The sequence below is a fragment of the Hemitrygon akajei genome, chromosome 10 (genome assembly GCF_048418815.1).
Source record: "Hemitrygon akajei chromosome 10, sHemAka1.3, whole genome shotgun sequence".
Taxonomy (NCBI): Eukaryota; Metazoa; Chordata; class Chondrichthyes; order Myliobatiformes; family Dasyatidae; genus Hemitrygon; species Hemitrygon akajei.
In genome coordinates, this window is record NC_133133.1 from 136,153,040 (window position 1) to 136,169,505 (window position 16,466).

Sequence of the window (16,466 nt, forward strand, 5' to 3'; positions counted from 1 at the left end):
TGTTGTAGAGTTGATTTTCGAGAAGATGCTGAAGGACTGAATGAACATAATAAATTGGGGGGGGGGGGGGGGGGAGGTGTCCTTGGAGAAGATGAGGATGTCATCAAGCTAGATAAACACATACCTGTGTAGCATGTCCTAGAGAAGCTTGTTGAAGAAGCCTTGGAAAATGGCTGGACTGTTGGAAAGTCTGAAAGGAATCACTAGGTATTTGTAGTGGCTAGTGGGTGTTATGAATGCTATCTTCTACTCAACTCCTGGTGAATGTGCATCAAGTTGTATGTGCCCGGTAGATCTAGTTTGATGACGATCTGGACCCTGCAGAGTGCTTTGGATGCTCTAAGATGAAGGAGAGATGGTAGCGGTTCTTAATGGTGATTTTATTGAGTCCGAGGTAGCCGATACAGGGATGAAGACCCCTATCTTTCTTCTGAGAAGAATCTTGCACCAGCTGGGGACTGTGACAGTTGAATGGAGCTGTGCTACAGCGCTTCGGCAATATAGTAATTCATGGCTTGAGTGTCAGGAGCTGAGAGGGAGAACAGACAACCTCAGAGAGGCATGGTTCCCAGACTTGGAGGTGGTCTGTGAGGCTGTAGGGTGCTAGCTTCCCTTTTCTAAAGGTGATGGCTAAGTCATGGTATTCCTGTGGGAGTTCGGTAAGGTTGAGAGTTTCCACCATTTCCTCGGAATTAAGGGATGAGGTCAGCTGAAGATGTAAACAGGTGGCCCGGGAGGTGGGTCTCCAACATAGCAGTGAACCAAATGACCAGGCAAAGTGACAGTCACGAGTGGAGAGCCAAGGGTTAAGAGTATTGGGCAAGTCAATAAGGAGGAATTAAATGGACTCTGTGCTCCACAATGCTCATGTGCCTGATCTGACCATCCCAGACTGCAAAGGATCGATAGCAGCGATGCAGAAGAGGTGAGAGATGGGCTCGGTAAGAAGTCCAAGCCGCACATAGAGTCCAGTCCAGAAAGCTGCCTGCTGTGGCAGAATCCACCAGAGCCTCTTGCATGCATTGAGCCATTTGGGTTTGGGAGAGGACAGAGTCAGGCTATGGTGCTGGCGTGAGAGACCAGGGGGAGCTTACCAGATGGAAGGGCACTTGCCTTGTCTCTACGTGGTAGTGCCATTTACCCAGACACAGTGAGCATTTGATGCATGGATGATCATGAACGCATGGATTTGATACATGTGATCAGTAAGTGCATCATTTGTTTCTCCACCAATTGATGATCTGGAGGAGCATTCCATAAGATGCTTGTCAATTTGGAGGGCCAGGGTGATGAAGCTTGCAAGGTCATTACACATCTCCTGGGTAGACAGCTGGTCTTTTATGTACTCTAAGAAGCTGTGATGGTAGTGGGCCAGCAGCACTTCCGTATTACATCTACTCTTCGCCATGAGGGTCCTGAATTCCACGGTGTAATCCAGCACTGACTGCGAGTCTTGACTAAGGCAAAGAATCCAATTTGCTGCCTCCCATCCCCTTCCCAGGTAGTCAAAATCCCAATACATCTCAGCAGTAAAATCTTCGTATTTGTTGCAAATGGTGATTTTATTGTCTCAAGTTAGTGACAACCCAGGCCAAAACTCGTGCAGTCAAGAGAGAAACGATGAAGGTCCATAACATACAGAGATGGTTAGTGTTTGAAGAGCAAGATACACCAGGACAGACAGTTACAGCAAAAGGTTGCGGATCCATCGAAGCATTCGGGCACTGGAATCCTGGACTCTAAGGGAGTAGGATGATTAGCAAAGGGTTTCAGTATCGAAATAGAGAGTTGGTTAAGAGTGGCGAGCAGATAGTCATCGATTTCCTGGTACTTTGGGATCATGAGCTCCAGTCAACAGACAACTTCCTTTAAGTGAGCATACTCTGCTGGGTTTATTGTTGATTCACTCATCCTGTTGGGAAATGCAGAAGAGGCTTAATGCAAAAGCAGATCAGCAGAGATGATTTAGCAGTAAACGAGTTGAAGCTAGCTGGTTCGTATGAGTGAACAAGGATTACGGACGAGAGCTGGGTTTAAATGGTCCGCAGGTAATGATTTGGAAATGATTGGCAGGTTATTCCTGTTAGCTGGGTGGAGACTGAGAAGTGCGTGCCTGTACAGGCCTGAGAGGTGGGTGGGGAGGGGCGCCAGCCTTTGAACACACCAGTTTGCTGGTCCAAAGAGAAGAGCTACAAAACTGATTTTGAACATTAGATGACTGGTTTACAAAAGGATTACAGAAACTGGTGTCATTTTGTCTCAAAGTAGGTGGTGAAAGGGACTTGCAGCTATTAGAGACACAAAAACAACTAGAATACTATGTGATACTTAGAGGAAGAAATAAACAACAGCAGACCAAAACTGGAAAAAAGGTTAACCAATTTATGTCACACGACTGGCTTGCATTTATAAAGTAAACATACCTGGGCAATTCACGGATGTATTACCAACAAATTCTGGCACCAAGCAAGGAGTTTATGAAGAGAAGCCCAGAATGGGGCCTTGGCATCAGACTAATACAGAGGAGTGAAAATGTACGCGATGGGTGAACTTGATACAAGTTAGAATACTGAAGAACGGGGAAGAATTATAGGGAATAATCTTCCAAAAAAATTCAGGTTCATTAAAGAAATTACTCAGTTACTTTACAAAGAGACAGTTAATGTCTTAACAAAGAAAGAAATTTTTCTCTCATCATTGCCAAGGAACCAACATCGAACTTAGATACCATGAATCAGGTATGCTGAATCCAAAGCAGACCATAAACACACGATATCTCATGTAAGGTGCATGAAAATATCCTGCTCCCAGCCAGCAGAGGAGTCTGCAGCTCCACAGCAGCCAGCAAATCCACCCAGCTGGTCTCCCAAATGCTCATTCGTATGCACAGGGTATGCAAAAATCAGGCATTCACAATCCTAGGAGAACTTGTAAAACTACTGCACACAAGATGCATTTACTGTTTCTAACCATACAACGTAAAGGGAGAATTGTACATGGACACCATCTCTTATGCCCCAAAATGCAGTACTTTGGTCGTATAGTTGTATTTTCAGCTAAAAACATTGCTTAATTTAGACAAAATAGGAATGACAAAATTTAATCTATTTTACATCAAGTTATTCATGAACAGAATTTATAAAGGAGATAAATACCAGCTAGACACTGCAAAGTTTAGCAGACAGCCAAAGGCTATTTTTAATGTCCAGAGTGGTTACCTCCAACAATATGGTAATACAGGTTGAGTACCCCTTATCTGAAAAATTCCAAAATCTGAAAAATTTTTCCATTGACACGACTTCACAAATGGAAAATTCCACAAAGCACCGAGATGAGCCCCAGGTGATGCACAGGTCTCTGCACACCACATACAGCTCTGAGATGTGACCTCACATATGTATTGAGCAGAAATAGTGCATAAAGCAAAAAATGAAGATGTTGAGCACGTATTGAAAGAATGGATTCATCAGCAGAGGTAATATACACCACTTAACCATATGCTGATCATGAAACAAGCAAAGATCTATCACATCAAATGGAAAATTGAAGGTGATTGTGAATATTCAGCAGGCTTGCCGTAGAAAATTAAGAAAAGGCATTACACTTTTAAAACATCTGCTAATCACGAAGCAGCAGAGAAATTCATTGACGAATTTGCCATGATAGTCACTGATAAAAATCTAACACCAGAACAAGTCTACAATGCTGATTATGTAAGGAATAAAAACATAAACACAGTAAAGTACAGTATACTATAACCTTTTAATCAAAACATAGCATCGTAGGTTAAAAATAAAAGCCTGCCGTTGTTAGTCTATAGCTGATTCAGGTATTCTCCCAATGCTGCTGTGCTGTTTTTCTTAACCTCCACACATTATATTAATGGTAGGTAATAATTTTTATTGTTAAGTACATATGCGCGATGAACAAGCGTACGACAAAATACCACATTACTGGTACCACATAAATTCAGAGTTGGAAATGATGGTAATTCCAAGCTTTCTCATTATATACTCCAAAATCTAAAAAAACTTCTGGGCCCAAGCATAAGGGGTATGTAACTTGTATCTTAGTATTGTTTTGATATATGAAAAAAAAGATGCAAGATTTCTGCTTCAGGTTAACTTTAAATGTAAAATCTCTTTTCACCTTGTTGGCTCTCTGTTATTTTCTGATCCTTCATTTTAAAGTTCAAACAAACATACAAACACTATGCAAACTAAGAAAAGAGCTGAGAAACGAAGTGGAGATGAATGAACTACAAAGGAGACGAAGATAAAAGGATGATAAACTTGGCGCCTCTGAAAAATTCATCATTTTCATAATCAAGATAAGAAAAATACCTTAGATAAAATACACCAATTACTGGTTGCACAATTACATCATGCGAGTAATATGCTAATACTTAGCCAATTTAAAATGGTAAACTGTTAGCTTAACTGCTATACCAGTTTCTGCCAGTAAGTGGGGACAAACCACCACATACCGTGAAAAATACATGAGTTTGTTAAAAAGTACGAATGATTAACCTACATCTAATATCATAAAAAGTATTTAAAAAATTGCTTCCAACAATCTCTTATGCCATCCCTTTGTCTCTCTTTCCCAGAATATATGTCCATTCCCTCATTGATAGAAAAAAAAGAGTAATGTCATGTCCTCTTCAGCAGGGGTCACCAAACTTTTTTGCACCGCAGACCGGTTTAATATTGACAATATTCTTGTGGACCGACTGACGGGGAGTGGGGGGTTTAATCACGACCGGAATATAAGTGATAAGTCACTTATAAGTGGCTAATACACTCAATTTTGTTTCTAAAAGGGTTTATCTAACGAACTTAATATTAAACACACAGCACATATTTTCCTCACATGAATATAGTGGTAAGTCAATTATAAGTCACTTACAAGTCAATAACATCATAACATTTTAAGTAACATTTGGATATTAAACACACAGTGCATATTTTCCTCGTATGAACATATAAAATCATTGCAATACACCAGTGAGAAGACAAGGTAAGGGCCGGAGGTCCCTGTACTAGGGCAGCGGCAGTCGCAGTCTGGAGAGAGTGACCGATGAGGAGTGTGACAGGGCACGTGCCCACCCCCCTTGTAGGTAGGTAGGTAGGATCTATTGGCCGACAAGAGTTGGCTCGAGGGATGACTTTCAGTAGATCGCAGCGAGGTAGCTGCTCTGCTACTTACAAAACCCCGAGCCCGAATTAGATGGTCTGCAAATATTTTAGCACCGAGTTCCCCACGAACATTCAGAGTGCTAAACAGGTTTAGAGGCAGTGACCATCTGTCCACGCTCCAGGCCAGTAGAAATGGCACTTCTCGCCGGCTGCACGAGGCGGCCGGTTACCCGAGACCAACTAGTGATCCCTGGCGCTAGGGTATCACTGCATTAAGGCAACTGATGACCTCGCGTGGGTAATGACGTTGCGTGCCTAATGACCTCGCATGCATTCAAGTCCAACAGCGGGCGTAACAGGGAATGAGGAAAGATGCAGCTGACTCATATCGTTTCATATCGCCAAATCATATTGTTTCCTCGCAGCCTGGTAGCACATGCTTTGCAGCCCGGTGGTTAGGGACCTCTGCTCTTCAGGATTAGCACGATCACTTTCTATGGAGTAGAACAGTTAATCAACTCACAGTTTAGAGGAAACGGCCAGGCTAACATCAATATAGTGCTGACAGAATGCTTGTGCTCAGTAAAATGGCACATTTATTTAACTAACATCCATCAAATCTGGTAAGAACTGAATAACTAATCTTTTACTATCTCATTTTGGAATTAGATGAGTCCTAGCTCATCCTTTCTCCTTTTAAAACCTGGATATAACAAATCCACAAAGGATTAGCATTCTGGGGAGAAAAGAAAATCTATGAATCTTTAAAATTACAAGGCAGCCTACCTAAATGCAGAATCCCAAATGCAGTTCACTGCACAAACATCAGTGGGCAGCATCCAATATGGATTCCAGAAAGACACAGATACATCTTTACACCTAATTGAATAAAAACAAAGTGGTCTATATATCAAAGATAACTACCAACTCTATCAAAATACAACAAAATAACTATTAACAAGTCCATAAAAAGTGCTATTTAATTCAGTCTACTTACATATTGTCAATAAAGGGTCATATATATTTCAATAATTAATGAAGCCAAATGTATATCTGAAACTAGTGTGTTGAAACAGCAAAAAAAAATCAAACATGCAATTAAGTCAACACGGAAAAGTAAAAATAAATCCACTCAATGTGAGATACAACTCCATATTTTAGTTTGCTACAAAACAGTAAGGAGTAGTTTGTTTGCATTGCATCTGTTCCACTACTAGTTCCAAATTTCAAAATAATTTATTATCAAAGCATATATCCATATACAACACTTAAATTCATGAAAGTTGTCAGAGAGAATCATCAATCTTACACCCTGCACAAAGTACAGCATCCCAATCATCATCCTCCAAAACCCCTCCCTTCATATAAAATGGAACAAGTACACCAACCCCCAAAACAACCCCTCACCTGCACAAAAAAATTAACAGAACACAACTGAACATCAACCCTCAAAACCCCTCCCCTCGCACAAAACGGAAAATATAAAAATCCTGTCAGAAAAAGTCCACAGTCCATAAACACAATAGTCCAATCCATAAATGCAGAAGCACGATACCATTCTCTGATATCATCGACATTCATAGAAAGAGAGGGACACCACATGAGCGCAGAGGCCTACCCGCCTGCCACAGCGATAGGCCGCTCACAGACTCCTTCTCTGGCAGTGATCAAACGGAAGGCAGTTGGCGCTGAATTCCTGCTTGCCATCTGCATTTTTCTTGATGCCCCAATCTTCCTCAACACTTTAATCGGTGAAATGGAGTTGAACATTAGCTCGCGTCCTGTCTCGAAGCTGCTTTGCCTCATGGCCGTTTGAGTACACATTCGTTTCCTGGAATCTTCTGAGACAACAAAGCGCTGGATCACACAAACGATCCCCAATTTGTAAATTTGTAGGTTCTAACAGTCCCAGAAACACATTTAAGGTGAAGAACAGCCATAAAAGTAGTAAAAGATCATTGGAAGATGGAAGATGCTATCTGGAAGATGTTGATCAAGGAAATGTTGTAAACTTGTGCCATCTACTTTATCTCAGATACTCATTTTAGCAGAATCTTGTTGAAGAATGCTTTAATTGGAAGGGTATAGAAACAGAGTTAACAAAAAATTCATCACAGCTAAATTCTCTGTTAAGTACAGTGGATTCTGGTTAATTGGGATACATTAGGATCAGTTTATTTTGGCCCAATTATCTGGCTGTCCACATTGGCTGAACTTTCATGGAAATAGTTAAAAAGATATTTTAAAAATACAAACTACAGTTTAACTGAGTAATAAATTATGTATTTAAATGAAATACAGAACAAATTAAAACATTAGCAGTACTACCACAAAGTGATGAAATGGACTTCTAACATCGTAAACCAGCGGGTTTTTGTTATGTCTTATGCTCGCTGTGAAAATGGGAGACATCTCCCTCTCCCTTGTCAGGGAGAGAGAGAACCTGTAGGTTGTCGAATTCAGATGAAATGCAAAGCTTTTGGGGTAACTGCAAGGTCTGTGTCTTTGCTATCATTTAGCACACGCTAGGGCTCGGTGATAGTTTTGATCCACATTTATTTTTTGATGGTGGGGGGTGAAGGGGGATAGTTGCTTGCTGCCGCTTACGCGCAGGAGGAGAGAGCTGTGGGAAACTTTGGGGTTCTTATGTTTAACTGTCATTCATTCTTTGGGGCACTTCTCTAGCATTTCAGGATGTATATTGTACAGATTTCCCTGACATTAAACTTGACCTTTGAACCACAGTACTATAAAACTGTATTAGTTTCTAATGGTGGAGGAATTTACTGTAAATGACAAAATCAGCACAGACACCTAGTGCAGATAATGGACGACCTTCAGACAATGATTTAGATGACTGCATCCTCGAAATGTTCATTTTCCATTGTAACATTCAAGATGACTGTTAATACCTTCAAATTCTTCATAGTTCCCAACTTTTTGAAGTAGTAAAATTGTTACATTTTCACTCCCAGACGTTTCTGGCATCTCCAAGCCTGAATTCTTGAAACCCCAGTGAGCAAAACTATTCTGAATTGTCTTACTGCTCATTTTTCACCAACTATTAGTGACAAATATCACTGCTTTTTGAACACAAACACACGCAACTAGAGCTATTTAGAAACTATTTGCTCAAAGCACAGTGTAGCGTCTAACGGCGACTCAGGTGCATGCGACTGTTAGAAACTGTTCAGCACTAATCTCCTGTCCCAATCAAGCCGCAGAGTGTCCCAAATAAATGAAAGGGATCCTGGCTATTTTCCAGATTGGATTTTGATCTTTAAGAGTTATCCCAAATAATCAGCTGCCCCAATTAACTGATGGCCCAATTAACCAGAATCCACTGCATTTGAATGTTGAGGCTAACGTTTAACACAAACTAAGAAATGAAGAGCACTTTGCAACAAAGTCAAACTGTGAGGACAAGGATGTACAGCTAAAATGTGAATAATGACTAATTAGAACAGGAGACACAGATGGGGGGGGGAAGACTAAGTGGTAGCTGGAGGGGATTCCTTATTAAGAAAAAGATAACATCCTTAGTAATCAAACCATCATGAGAGGTTAAAGGATTTAAGAGCAGGAAGCATATAATTGCAATGTGGGTAAAAACAGGAAACAAGTCCTGTCTCAAGTGTATCAAGAGTTAGAAATTAATTTAGAAGAACATTTTCCCACAGTTGTAATCTCTGGAGGACTTCCAAAATTATATAAGTTCACAAAGGGATAAGAAAATAAGAATATGATTGAAAGTAATAATTATACCCCTTTTGGGAAGGTAGATGATGCGGGTTGGCTTTGGATGGAGCAGTTTCCAGAATGACACAGCTTTTGATATCAGATCACAACACTAAGGATTCAATAGCAACACTTAATAATTTATTACCTGTGTCAGCCCGATTTATAGTAACAGAAAGCAGTTGTTAATGAACCATTTAACATGTTTCATTGATACAACTGTGTGAATGGTTTCAATGATAGGACTAAAAACAGGCAGGTTCCCAAGAACAGTTCCTTTGACCCAATTCTAAATAATTCAGTAAATGACATTCCTAATGAATGAATGAATTGACTTTATTTCTTACATCCTTCACATACATGAGGAGTAAAAATCATCTCCGTCTAAGTGCAATCATAGTAATTTCTATGAAATAGAACAGTCAATGTAACGTAGAGATACACTCATATCAGCGTGAGTTAATTAATTTGATGGCCTGGTGGAAGAAACTGTTCCGGAGCCTGTTGGTCCTGGATCTTATGCTGTGGCACAGTTTCCCAGATGGTAGCAGCTGGAACAGATAGTGGTTGGGGTGACTTGGGTCCTCAATGATCATGTGGGCCCTTTTTTCACACCGGTCTTTGTAAATGTTCTGAACCATGGGAAGTTCACAACTACAGATATGCTGGGCTGTCCGCACCACTCTCTGCAGAGTCCTGTGATTAAAAGAGGTACAGTTCCCATGCAGCCAGTCAAGATGCTCTCAACTGTGCTGCTGTAGAGAGTTCTCAGAAATTGGGGCCCATACCAAAGTTCCTCAAATGTCTTGAGGCGAACGAGGTGCTGCTGTGGCTTTTTCACCACACAGCTGGTACATACAGACCACATGAGGTCCTCAGTGATGTAGACACCAAGGATCTTAAAGCCGGTTACACTCTCAACCCCCAGATCCATTGACGTCAATAGGGGTTATCCCATCTCCATTCTTCCTGTAATTCACAACCAGTTCCTTCATTTTTGTGACACTGAGGGAGAGATTGTTTACTTGACACCACTGTGTCAAAGAGATGACTTCTTCCCTGTAGGCCACCTCATTACTGTTTGAGATTAGGCCAGTCAATGTAGTGTCATGGGCAAATTTAATTAGCAGTTAACGAAAAGGAGGATCTGATTTCACAGTTGCTTTCAAATGGCTGTAAGCTAATTGTCATTAAATACAAATATAAAATTTCCAAACATATTTAACTCTTCCTTAATCTAAATTTGAAGTTTTTATTTGCTTTGAGAAGACCAGTATCATTCTGATGATGAAAAATAAGGGAACTGCCTTCGTGACTACCACTATCCAGTGTATCTGACATGCATTATCATGAAGTGCTATGAGACTGGTCATTGCACACATCAGTTCCAGCCTCTTATACTTTCTTAACCCAATTTGCTAACCACTGAAACAGATACACAGCCAATGCCACCTCCCTGGCCCTACACTCATCTGGATAACAAAGGCACTGATGTCAGACTCCTATTGCTGGATGCTGAAAGAACTTGGGGAAAAAGCACCTGTTGAGAAAAATCGGGGGTCAACACTATGTAGAGGTCCCTCATTTGGACTGAAAGATAAAAGGGAGATATCCAGTATAAAAAGCTGAAAGGGTGAAGAAAGAGCTAGCAAGCAATAGGTGAATCTAAATGAGAAGAAGTGATAGGCAAATGGAGGAGGGGATAAGGGAATAGTGACAGAGCTGGGAGGTGGAGGCAACAAAGGGCTAATGATGAAATCTTATCAGAGAGAAAGTGGGACCAAGTGTGAGCAATGTAAAGTTGGGTGGGGGGGGGGGGGGGGGGGGAGGAAGTAAAAGATAGTGATGGAGGTTGGGGTGAGCATAGCAAGAACTGGGTAGACTAGGAGGAAAGGGGCACAGGGAATATCCAGGCAGAGTAGGAGGACCTATTCTCCTAGTTTGTGCTTAACCTCACTTGGCAATGAGGTCCCTGTACAGCCGTTCCAGGTGAGACAGGTGTCCATATGCAGGTCCCTCAGCTTCATTTATTGCATCAAGTTCTCCTAACGTGGCCTTCTCTACACCAGTTAGCCCAGATGCACACTGTCTGTTTTGGCTGCCCTGAGCTCCCGGCTTTGAGACATTTTAATTCTTTGCTCCATTCCCACACTGTCTGGGTGCTAAACACAAACCAGAGGAACAACACCTCAAATTCCACCTGGTTAATCTGTAACACAATGGCATAAACTGAATTCTCCAAATCCGGACAAACTGTTCATTCTATCGATCCCTTTTCTCTGTCCTCTTGATCCAACCAGTTCTTCCTACACCCAAGACCATGCACTCACCTCAGTCCTTTCTCCTCCTCCACCCAATACACCTGCCCATCACTCACACTCCTCCCACCGATTTCCCCTGCCTCCTCTGTTCCCATCTGCCTTCCTGCCTCCGTCATTTGATTCCCCGCTCCACTTTCCTCTATCAGATTCTATTTTTAACCTTTATCACATTCACCCATCACCTTCCACCTTCTGTCACTATTTCCACTCTCCCCTCCAACTTCCTATCACCCCTTCTCACCTAGAACCACCTATTGCTTTGTTAGTGTTTGCTCTCTCCTTCCATTCATCTTTTTATCCTGACTATCTCCACTCTCTGTCTGGTTGAAACCCAAAACATCAACTGTCCATTTCCCTCTACAGATGCTACCTGAGCTGCTGAGTTCCTCCGGCATTTTATAGTTTTTGCTCCAGATTCCAACATCTGCAGTTTCTTCTGTCTCCTATTTACTGTCATAATTCCATACAAACTCATCAATGAGCTAAGACTCTGCAACTTAATGTCTTGACCAACAGACTGCAAACAGCAAGGGTTGGCAACAGTACCTCCAAGATTATCCTCAACACTAGTGTCCCTCAAGGCACACCCTCAGCCTCTTCCTAAACACTCATGACTCTGACCAAAGTCTGCTGTACTTCCATTTACAAGTTTGCACATGACACCACAGTTGTGAGCTGGATATCAAACAACTTTGAGACAGAGTACAAAGAGGAGATAGAGAGCCTAGCAGCATTTCTGTAAATTTCAGCAAAGAAGCTAGTCATTGATTTTAGGGAGTGGGGTAAAGTACACATCCCTATCTGTATCAATGGTACAGAGGTAGAGATGGTTGAGAGCTACAAGTTCCAAGGTGCAAATATCATGAACAATTTGTTGCCCTGGTCCAGACATGTGGATACCATGGCCAAAAAAGCACATCAATGACACTAGTTCATCAGAAGGTCAAGTAATTCCTGATGACTCTCACAACTTTTACAATGGCACCTGAAAATGCATCCTAGCTTAGTACAGCAACTGCTCTAACCAAGTCCACAAAATTGTGAATGAAGTCTGGTCCATCATACAAGCCAGTCTCTCCTTCACACTTCTTGCTGTCTCCGGAAAGTAGCCAACACAATCAAGGACCCCTTCCAGCCCTGGGCATTCTCTCTTCTCCTGTTTTCCGTAGGCAGAAGATATAGCACAAAGGCTTATGAGCACGTACCACGAGGCTCAAGGATAGCGTCATTCCTGCTGTTACCAAGTTCTTGAATAGACCGCTCACGTATTAAAAGACGAACTCCTGATTTTTCAATCTACCTCACTGTGCCCCTTGTACTTTATTTATGTGTCTGTACTGTAGCACAGTATTCTTCATTCTATTTTCCTTATTTTTGCCCGATGTATTTATGTACGGAGACTATCTCCCTGGATGGCTGCAAACAGCAACCTTTCACTGTATCTCAGTACATGTAACAGTAATAAAGCAGTTCCAAAACTTGGCACGTCAACCTGACTAGTGATGATAAACTCCTTCCGCATCATTAGTGATGTACACGTGAGACAACTGGGTAATGAAAACTCTTACCATCATGTATTTTAGTTTGGGCACCCTCAAATACATTACATAAATCTGAAAACATTTTAATGAATTAATAAATACCAATGCATTTATAAATTACTTGGAAAAACTCAATAAACAATTCTCTAATACATATGTACTTTTTCCCTAAGTATTTTATGTGTCATATATTTTATGTGCATAACCATCAGTTGTTAGTTAACTTTCTCACAGGTAACATAAATAACTTGAACTCCACCTGACAAATAGCTCCCCATAACCCTTTATAAAAACAGAACCTTTTTGTTCTTCTGCAATAACTTCACAGTAAAAAAAAATGAAGTAGAAATTAATGGATGAAAATGAGAAACTTGAAAATACATTCATATATTGTGTCAATGTTTCTTTCATCAATAGAATAAATTACTTTGTTTTAACAGCAACCTTTCACAACAATACAAGGAAACTACAACTATAATGCTTCTGTCTTCACACAACATTCACACAGAAAAAATGTCAATAGCAATGTCAACAGTTATCATGTTGTCCCATGCATAATTGTCAATCTCCATCAGGTAAGACTACTTGCCCCTCACAAAGATCAAGTCTGGTGCACCAACAATTTATTTTGGTCCAAACCATCCTTCTGAATGGTTGGTGATTGTGCTGGCTGCAAGTCTCCACTGGAACCCGGCCAACTGGATAGCTGAGTGATCTCCACTTGCCTATTTCCCTGGTTATAGGTCATTATGAGCATTAGTTTCTTGGGTGTCCATGGCTTACCCCTTGGCCCCCATCCTGCAGACCCATAAGTTTGTAAATTGTGTCCAGTTCAATATGCTTGTTAATAGCCTTCCATTAAGAACCACTCTCTTGATTTCATTTTGTGCTTCTGCCAGGATTTTTGTAGTTTTCCAGACAAACTTGTGTCCTCCTTGGTCTTTAATACTGAGGTGAGTGACGGAGGATCTTGTCTTCTTACGGCAAGCTGATGTTCATGTAGTCTCGTGGATAGTTTCCTCCCTGTCTGTTCTATATCATGTTTGGGGCAGTCTCCACATTGGGTTTGGTATATTACATTAGTTCTCTCCATGAGGGCTGTTGGATCTTTTGATATTGAGACCAGCATTCTGATGGTTGTGCTGGGTTTGTGGGCAACTATTATTTCAAATTTCATTAATTCTTAGGTGACAAATTTACCAGTAGCTTCATTGGCCCAACACATAGCAAAGGAAAACAAGATTCTTTTGTTGCCCACACTGCATCTCTTGCTTGCGACTATTTGCAATGACTAATTAAGTAGACAATGATGTATGGGAGGATCTCTATAGGTTTTAAGTACATTGAGGTAAACAACAAAATAATTACTTATTTGAATCATTGTTGAGAATCACTATATAATCTCCAAGTTGCTTGAAGAAAAAAATACTTGAATTAGGCAACCATTAGCAGTATTCACCACTGCTCTCAAAACCATCATTCGTATTAAATTGGGCAAGACATAAATATATACAGGTATTGCAGTGCCTATTGTGCTCATTGGCCACTTTATTAGGTATACCTGTACACATGCTCATCAATGCAAAATACCTAACCAGTCAATCATGTGGCAGCAACCCAATGCATAAAAGCATGCAGACATAGTCAAGAGGCTCAGTTATTGCCCAGACCAAATGTCAGAATGAGGAAGAAATGTGATCCAAGTGACTTTGATTGTTGGTCCCAAACAGGTGGTCTGAATATGTCAGAAACTACTGCTTTACTGGTATTTTCACACACAAGTTGTCTCTAGAGTTTACAGAGAATGGTGAGGGAAAAAAATCCAGTGAGCAGCAGTTCTGTGGGCAAAAATGCCTTGCTAACTAACGAGAGAGGTTAGAGGAGAATGGACAAATTGGTTCAAGCTGACAGGAAGGCAAGAGTAACTCAAATAACCACATGTTACAACAGTGGTGTGAAGAGCATCTCTGAATGCACAACACATTGAACCTTGAAGCAAATGGGCTATAGCAGCAGAAGACTATGAGGTACTGAATGTACATGCAGTGCAGTTTTGGCAGGACAACAAATATTTACTCTGTTCTTGGTCTGTCTAGGAGGAGGAGTGAGAGTCCATGTGCAGCAAGTGGGTGAGTTATAAGAAACAGAGTACCGGTATTAAATCTGATTCTGAGAATAGAGTTCCCATTCCACCAGCTTTCAAGTTTAATGCAGTTTCTGCTGATGGATTCTGATGTTTAAATCCAAGGTTCTTTAGAAATCAGGACTGTGGCTGTTGCATCATGGTCATTTTACTAAGAGTTGATAGAACAGAAGAAAACTGAACATGCAGTGACAGGGAAAGCTAAGATTCAAAAATAAAAAATAATGCCTAACACAAAGCAACTTATTTTATACCCAAAAGAGATAAGAAAAATTCCATTCTGGCCTAGAGCTAATAATAATCCAATTACAAAGTACTGTACTTAGTCAATACTGCAGTACAAGTTAATGAGAAAAACACTTAATTCAGTTAATGCAGTACAAACCTTACAAAATTATATTTTGTATAGCCAGAAGAGGCATAGTAAACTGTTATGCATATAGAGACTACTTAAATAGGAACAGCTGATTAACTGTTAAACTACAAATAAAATGACAATTAAATAATCGGATCCAACAATCCCCCCACCATTGCTTCTAAATCACACACTTAGAATCATTACCTCTGAAAATTCAGAGGCAGAAAAACTTGTGGTATATAGGTTACATATGAAATGATCAAAGGACATTTTCAATCTCTCTCTGCTACAGGCAGAAGTTCCCATTTGCTTCAAAAAGGCAACAATTATACCAGTGCCTAAGAATAATGTGAGCTGCCTTAATGACTATTGGCCAGTAGCACTCACATTTCCAATGATGAAATGCTCTGAGAGGTTGGTCACGTCAAGACTGAACTCCTGCCTCAGCAAGGACCTGGACCCACTGCAATTTGCCTTTCACCACAAAAGATCAACAGCAGACACAATCTCAGTGGCTCTTCACATGGCCTTAAACCACCTGGACAATACCAACACCTATGTCAGGATGCTGTTCATCAACTATAGCTCAGCATTTAACACCATTCCCACAATCCTGATTGAGAAGTTGCAGAATCTGGGCCTCTGTACCTTCCTCTGCAATTGGATCCTTGACTTCCTAACCGGAAGATCACAGTCTGTGCAGATTGGTGATATCTCCTCCTCAATGACGATCAACACTGGTGCACCTCAGGGGTGTGTACTTAGCCCACTGCTCTACTCTCTATATACCCATGACTGTGTGGCTAGGCATAGCTCAAATACCATCTATAAATTTGCTGATGATATAAGCATTGTTGGTAGAATTTCGGATGGGGACGAGAGGGCATAAAGAAGGGAGATATGCCAACTTGTGGAGTGGTGTTGCAGCAACAACCTGGCACTCAACATCAGTAAGACGAAAGAGCTGATTCAGGACTTCTGGAAGGGTAAGATGAAGGAACACATACCAATTTTCAAATGGATCTGAAGTGGAGAGCGTGAGCAGTTTCAAGTTCCTGGATGTCAAAATCTCTGAGGGTCTAACTTGGTCCTAACATATCAATGCAGCTATAAAGAAGGCAGGATAGCAACTACACTTCATTTGGAGTTTGAAAAGATTTGGTATGTCAACAGAAACACTCAAACTTCTGTAGATGTACCATGGAGAGCATTCTGGCAGGCTGCATC

General features: G+C 40.9%; 1 protein-coding gene across 2 annotated transcripts in view; it reads right to left on the reverse strand.

The window, feature by feature from the left end:
• LOC140734703 (glucoside xylosyltransferase 1-like) overlaps positions 1–16,466 on the reverse strand; it is a 63,331-nt gene that overhangs the window by 35,157 nt on the left and 11,708 nt on the right. Inside the window, exon 2 of one of the 2 annotated variants that reach the window (XM_073059033.1) lies at positions 5,925–6,017. The exons of the other annotated variant lie outside the window; for it this stretch is intronic. Within the exon in view, the coding sequence (XP_072915134.1) occupies positions 5,925–6,017 (93 nt within the window). The remainder of the gene's footprint in view (positions 1–5,924; positions 6,018–16,466) is intronic. 2 annotated transcript variants of the gene reach the window in all.